The sequence below is a fragment of the Labrus mixtus genome, chromosome 20 (genome assembly GCF_963584025.1).
Source record: "Labrus mixtus chromosome 20, fLabMix1.1, whole genome shotgun sequence".
Taxonomy (NCBI): domain Eukaryota; kingdom Metazoa; phylum Chordata; class Actinopteri; order Labriformes; family Labridae; genus Labrus; species Labrus mixtus.
Window position 1 is genome coordinate 14,295,339 of NC_083631.1, and position 7,277 is coordinate 14,302,615.

The following is a 7,277-nucleotide window of genomic DNA, read 5'->3' on the forward strand; positions in this document are numbered from 1 at the left end:
TTTGGGGGCATTTTTTCCCCTTATTTGATTGGACAGTTGATGAGAGACATGAAATGTTGGGAGAAGAGAAAGGGGGTGAATGCAGCAAAGGGCCGAGGTTCGATTCAAACCCACGGCCACTGCAGCAAGGATTAGCCTCTGTACATTGGGTGCATGATATAACCACTAGACTGTCATCTGATTGAATCACTGTCATGTGTTTTAAAGAAACAGGAAGTTTTATTGATTCACCAATATGTTATTATGCACCCAAATGTTTTCTTTTCCAAATAGGCCGGGACACTGCCTGGCCTTTTGGTTTCACATTTGATGAGCATGGCTTGCAACAGCCTACAAAATTAGAATGAAAATAAAATAACGATACAAACGAAAACTTTAGAATTTGTGATTTTTGTTGTTTACCATTTTCACTTTTTAATAGCCTATGTTGACTCCCTCTTATGGAGAACTTACACAGTCTTCTAATGGAGTTTAAGAGCGAGTGTGTGGTTATCTCACATCAGGTTTAATGTTGATTTCTAATCTCTTGTTTTAAGTTTGGCTTTAAAATAGCTAGTATGATTTTTGCAGCCTATTCCGGATGTAGAACGCGCGCGCACACACACACACACACACACACAAAAATCAAGCTGTGATTGCGCGCGAGAGCTGCTTGATTCAATTTTACACGCACGCGCATGTGTGCACGTGTTTCGTGGCTTATTGCGATTGCGCTTTCGCAGTCTTGAATTTGTCCCGCGGATGCATGCAGAGGGGAAGCTCTCCTGTTTGTGCAGCAGCAGCAGCAGCAGTGTAGAGGACGCGGCGCGGCGCAGACAGCGGAGAGTCCACAGAAGTGAAACAGATTGTGAGGACAGGGAGAGGAAAGTGTAGGCAAACAGGGCAGCAGCGAACCCTCGACTCAACTCAGTATTTGCAGTGTGTTTTTTGTTGTTGTTGTTGAGCACATACCCCTAGAAAGCTGCGTGCGGGGGTACAGCGTCTGCTCGTTTGTTTCAGCAGGACTAGTCCGGATTCAGACATATCTTCATGTGATGGACCAGTAAGAGGAGGACGAGCCACACTGGACGTCAACAAGTCCACCGTGCTGTGAAAGAATGGGCTGTTTTTACATTGTGGAGGGGAGGGCTTTGCTGTAACACCGGCGGATCATGGCAGGGGTACACGCTTCAGATGCTGTGTCGGGACATTTTCTGGATCCTGCCATCGGTGCCCAGCCGGCTCAGGGCGCGACCAACATGCCCGGAATCACCAGCGATGCAGCCGCGTTGACACCAACCGGCACCCGGGCGTACTTGGAGGTGTCAGCGGCTGCCCAGGGCTACGGGGCCGAGGGAGTTTACACCAATGGACGATACATGGAGCACGGCAGTCCAAGGATCGGGAGTGGCAGCCGTGATAATTCCGCCGAGAGAATTCAGGGATCTGGAAACCCACCTTGCGGCATCATGAAGGTTGGTTGGTTGAAACGTTTAATTATCCTTTGATAGGATTCTCAAGGTGACACAAGAGAGTTTCCTAAGTGGCTGTGCCACTAAACGCGTTCATAAAAGGCAATACAGACAATTTTGGGTTAAAGCCAGAGACTGTGCAGAAACTTCTAGGGACATTATAAAGTGGGACAACTGAATAAATTCCCTTCTTCTCTTCCCTTCTTACAAATGTTACCCAGTGAAATAATAACTTATAAGAATATTTATTTCCTAAATTTATAACAATGGGTTACACAAAGCAATAATAAATATTGTAATATAATTTGTAATATAAATATTAAATCTGCATTTGCACTCAACAGAACTTCTCATTGAAAGTCATTTTTTTAATGTTGATTAACCTTCCTCCTGTGTCAAACTCACCGACATGAAAGTGTCTGAGTCTTTGTCTTGTTCTTGAAATCTTTATGAAAAAAAAACATTTTATTAACTGAAGTCCTGAGCACTTCATGCATCATCATGCAAGCTTCGTCTTAGATGTCATTTCAAACAGAAGCAAAGTCCTAATACGTTTTTTGTTGCTGCAGTGACCCTGCAGTTGCCACAGTACAGCACATTTGTTCTGGTACAGTAACACAACTGGAGAGTACAGTTGTAATGTATTTCACCTGAAATAACATATCTTATGAAGCAATATATTTTTTAGTAATCTTATCTTTAAAGTTACAAATGGAGCTGCAGGGCTTCAAAGATTTTCAATTGACACTGCAGGAGTGAAAGCAGTTCTTGGTAGTTTTTTTTTTTTTTTCAAACCTTTCCTTGATATAAACCTGATTTGGGGATCAGGGGCAAGACATCTCTTTGCTAGGCCCTGCCAGTAAGTGTTAGTGAAAGTTAAATATGTTTTAATGCGGGCCTGGCCTTTATTACTGAAGGATTAATGAACTGTTGTTACGCACACTACACGATATAGACAATATTTCACATCTGATTTCTGTTGTGTTTCTCTTTTTAAGCTTTAGTGCGCACACATTGATTTTCAACACAGAGTGCAATGTCTTAAAATGACAGACTTCAAGGAATCTTTGGTGAAGGTATAAGTGTTGCGTAGGTGTGACACACTGGAGAGTTACATTCTGTCATATCAGACCCAGTTTGCTTAGCAACCGACTCAAAACACTTACCCCCAGTATTGGATTTCCTGCAGATGTGGGCAAACAAAAATAACCTCCATGTCTTGAATGTTGTTGACTAAATGGAACCCAAGTAAAGGCTTTTCCTTGGTTTTCACTACAAAAACATTTGTTCCCAATAAAAAAAAACCAACAACTTTGAAATATAAGATGGCTCCAAAGCACTAAATCCTTCCTCCCTCTCCACAACAACCAGCCAACCATTGTGAGGCTCAAATGCAATACATGGCAAGAAAGCTGGAGGGGATTGTGCTGTTAAAATGTGATTGATAACAAATCTTCAAAGGCTCATTGTCTGAATGTGCTCACATGATGCTAGAAAGTGATGAATTACAGTAATCTTTATATTGCTTCAAATATTTGTAAATTATTGTTGTTGGTCTGGGAGAAAGTCACAGTCAAAATACAAAATCAGAAAAAGAAAAACAGCTTGAGTGTGACCCTTTGCATTTTATGATCCCAACAGTGCACTGACATGTCTTTCTTAGACTCCCCTTCTGCTATGAACATGTTTGCACATGGCTGTACACATACATGACCCAGGTTAACGAACAAGAACGCACAGGTGAAAGACCAAACTTTAGACTGATCGGCTGTCAAAACTGGCACAGTGGGAATGTGCACAGCATGAGGATTGCTTTTTGCATGAACCGTCATGGATTACAGTTTTTTTTTTCCAAGCATGTAGTCTTTTCTTAGTTCCAAGAAGACAGAAGTCCTTCAACAATATCCTGTTAGAATTGTCAATGCAGTTGCTCTGTTTTTACATTGATCACATGACGGCCTCCTACGTTTCTGCATTGAAGTATATGAAGCTATATGACGCTTTAATACATCTTGTGCCATTTGATACTTGATCTGTACTCATGTAATGGTACACACTGTCTGAGAGTGAGCATGGTCGGAAACTGGGTCATTCCTTCTGCAGACTTGGGCCATGTATAGCTTGAGCACACCCAGCCACACTTCAGCCGCTGTTTTTGTGTGTGTGTGTCTCTGCGTGTGTGTTGGATATGAGGTTTTAAAGGTGAAGAGGTTGCGGTTCCATGTGAATAGGGAAGCAAATGAGCAATTACAGCTCTGTGTTACTTCATTAACTTGACCCTCAACAAGGAAATGTTAGAACAGAATTGTTGGTGAGTCCGTCCCTTAAGCAGGCATTCAACGCTGTCCTCTTGTCATTTCCTTAGCAGGTTGACAGTGTCATGCTGGAGTGTCTGCAGAGTGTCTGGAGGGGGGTTTGTGATGCAGCCTTGTTATGTAATGCTGGACTGTGGACAGCTGCAAGGCTGGCTCCAGCCTGGCTGGGGGGGGGGGGGGGGAATGGGGCGAACAAGATTTGTCCAAGAATTTCAAGATGAGAGTTTTACATCTTAACAAAATCTCAGAAACATTTGCCAGGCATGCATTTCATTTCATCTTTAGCTGTTCTTACCCTTTCTTATCTGCTCTCAGTATCCTTCACATTGGCAGAAGATAACAAACAAATGTTATTTTCAGAGATTTGTGTGAACAGAAAACAGTTCATTGATTGGTTTTCAAGTATTCAAGAGAGAAGAAAAGACATGAGCGATAAAACACAGTACATGTCCACTGGGAAGAAAGATCAATGACGATCACAAGGAGATCAGTCGGTCTTCAGTATCCGGTCCCTGTCCACCTTGGCACTCTGCCTCTTTGAGTGGCAGGATATAAACTCATCCTCTCATGACCTCATGTAATAGATTCGAGCCAGTATGACCCAGCTGCCAATTATCTGCTCAAGAGTGTACTGAGATGTTTCATATATGATCGGCCTATGGTGGGGGCAATCCTGATAACTGAGAGCGAATGCTATTCCGAATACCAGAGAAGGAGATAGCTTAGTGGAGGAGGTGATGCTATACTTTATTTCATATAAGGCAGCATGCACTTCCCCATTAAATGATTGTCCTATCACTGTCAAAAAAAAAACTTTGCAGAAATCGCAAGTAGTGGTAGAACTTTGTTAAGTGCGCTGAGCAAGAAGTACCTCCAAACATCAGATACCTAAGCTGCCTCAATAGGATTCTTTATTCTTTATTTTTTTAGGTCAGTAATATTTATATGTGAGATTGGAAAAATGTGTTCCTTTGTTTTGCAAAGTACAGACATTTTCTTGTTTAAAAACACACAAAAGTGATCTCAAATAAACTCAGGAACTGAAATGCACATTCTTTTCTCAAATCCTCCTTCTCCACTCACTAACCATGAGCGTTCCTGTGTTGGACCACCTCCGGCCCTTATTACAGCTGCCACGCATCATGTCTCTGACTCAACAGAGTCCCAGTATTGTAAACTGATCATGCTGACATCAGTAGCTTTTACTACTGCCCAAGGTTGTATTGGTGGGTAGTCCTTTTTATGGTGCATTAAAGCTCATCATACAGGGTTCCAATGAGATGATATCAGTTAAGGTCCCAAGGTTATGAATGTCATTGAATCTAAATACTCTTTTCTAAAAGGGTTTTTTTTCCACAATGACAGTGAACAACATTTAATTATTATAAAAAACTTGGAGTAAATATTATTTCGATAACCTTAATGGCTATTCATTTATTTGATAATTTTCAGTTTGTGCTTCAAAGGTCAACGAGTGTGGAAAGAGAATTGCATACTGTTGCTGTACAGTATATTCTATTTTCAGAAAGCCTCCTGCTGAGAGACACACAAGTAATTTGTTTGTGTTTGTGACATTTAACGTTTACTTAAAACCTGTCCAACCAGTGGATACAAACATATGGCTGTAGGGGATCTGACAGAGTGTCAGAGTCTCTTAAATATCTGCCCCCTGATTGGCTCCAACAGTTTTTGACTGGGCTGGTCCCCCACTGGCACCACTGACAGCTACGAAGCGTTTTAAAATTAGTATGTGTTATCTTTAACATTTTTCAGCATCACCTTAAAGCCAATTTTTTTAACTTGACATTTTTCACTTTTTTTTTTACTGTCCTCTAATCCAGTGTCCATCTAATTTCGAGGTCCTGCTTGACCTCTGTTGTGGCATCAAAACGTTTGTGTAGGGGGGGGGGGGGGGGGGACTTTAAAAGGTAGGAGGAGGATATGATGCTGAGATAATCTTTTGACCATTCTGCAACTTTGTACACCCTAATCAGATGTGCTTTTACAACATGAAATGGTTCACTGCATGCCGGTATGTTGTTGGCAACTTCCAATAAAGCCATATTTTCTGTCCAAACCCTGCCTCTGCTGCTCCCTGTTGTTTTGCCAATGTGAGTTTGTCTGGTCCTTTTTAAAGACACAGCGCACCACAGCCTGAACTTAAAACACTGATTACATTTAGTGGGATTATCTGAGATGATGATAATAATGATGAGGGTGATGATGAGAATTGGATGACCAGCAGATTCCTGCCTCACTGCTCATATCACAGGCTTAAAGTGAATTCATTTCAAGTAATGGATCATTCCTGGACGTTAGGGCAAAATGCATTTTTTCAAGGGTTTTAAATGTAAAAAGTCATACCCATGGCTCTAACAGCAGCCACCCCATTCTGAACACTTGGATATTTTTGGAAGACTGAGATCTGTGCTGCGTTGAAAAGAAGGCCGCATGAAGATTTGAAGTGGTGATTACAGACGGCTGGAGCTGCTGAATCATCGCTTGCTCTTTTGGCGGATTCTCTCAAAGCAGCAATCAGAAAACACAAACATCTCAAAAAAAGCCTCTTTGTCTTTGAATCCACAGCTTACAGTGAAGCAGGGTGTGAAAGCATCATGTTTTTGAAGGTCACTTACCCACAGAGATGCTGAGCTCCAGAGCCCCAAATGAATTTGTAATTTGGTAAACATGTTGGTAGAGGAAGTTAAAATAGAGTTTTGATTATTCTGAAGTAGTCTTCATTTCATGTTGGCATGTTATAACATTCTTGTTTTAATTTGACTATTCATTTCACTATTTAGTTAGAGCAGAGTAAAGGCAAGGAATCCAGAAAGAGGTCAAATAGTTGAGATTGTTTTAATGTGTTGAAACGTAGATCTAGGGTTTTGTTTAATAACAGTAATTTGTCTGTGAATTCACTTGCTAATGTGTGGATTTGGATGCGTTTATTGTCCTCATGACCAAATCCAAATAGTCCATGCAGCTTGGATAAGTATATTAATGAACTGAATGGTCTTTGCTCTTCTTGTATAGCTGTTTTCATTTCAAGGACACCATTCAGGATGAGTCACATTCAGATTAGTCAGGCTGGATGTTGTCTAAGGTTAATCTGGGCTGCAAAAACATGGGGGTCTGAAGGATGAACGGAACAATATGTCTGTGTGAGCAGATCCACCTGGCTTTTCGCCGACAGATTTGCAGTGCCTGTAGAACATACGGCTCTTCCTCTCGATCACATTTTGTCTTGCGGTTAATGTGAGACGGGAAGCCGATGTAACTGTACACTCAGAAGAGGTCTGTGTGACTAAGGATGATGAAACGGTTTGCAATCATCAAAACAGTTCACTGAAATAGAAAAAGGTGCATCGTCATTTATTTACATTGCTTTTTCAGTGAAATTTGAAATCTGTTTTAAAGCCCAACAATTGATTGTTTCTGTTGTTTAAGTTTGGATTTGGAACTGTTGAACATTGACGGCAATAAGGTTCAATAGTGTCAGACTAACCAGTGA

At 41.3% G+C, this 7,277-nt stretch overlaps 1 protein-coding gene across 1 annotated transcript in view; it reads left to right on the forward strand.

The window, feature by feature from the left end:
- Window positions 1–823: 823 nt before the first annotated feature.
- Window positions 824–7,277, forward strand: part of plcl5 (phospholipase C like 5) — a 61,134-nt gene continuing 54,680 nt past the window's right edge. Inside the window, exon 1 of the mRNA XM_061027044.1 lies at window positions 824–1,454. Within this exon, the coding sequence (XP_060883027.1) occupies window positions 1,152–1,454 (303 nt within the window). The 5' untranslated portion in view covers window positions 824–1,151. The remainder of the gene's footprint in view (window positions 1,455–7,277) is intronic.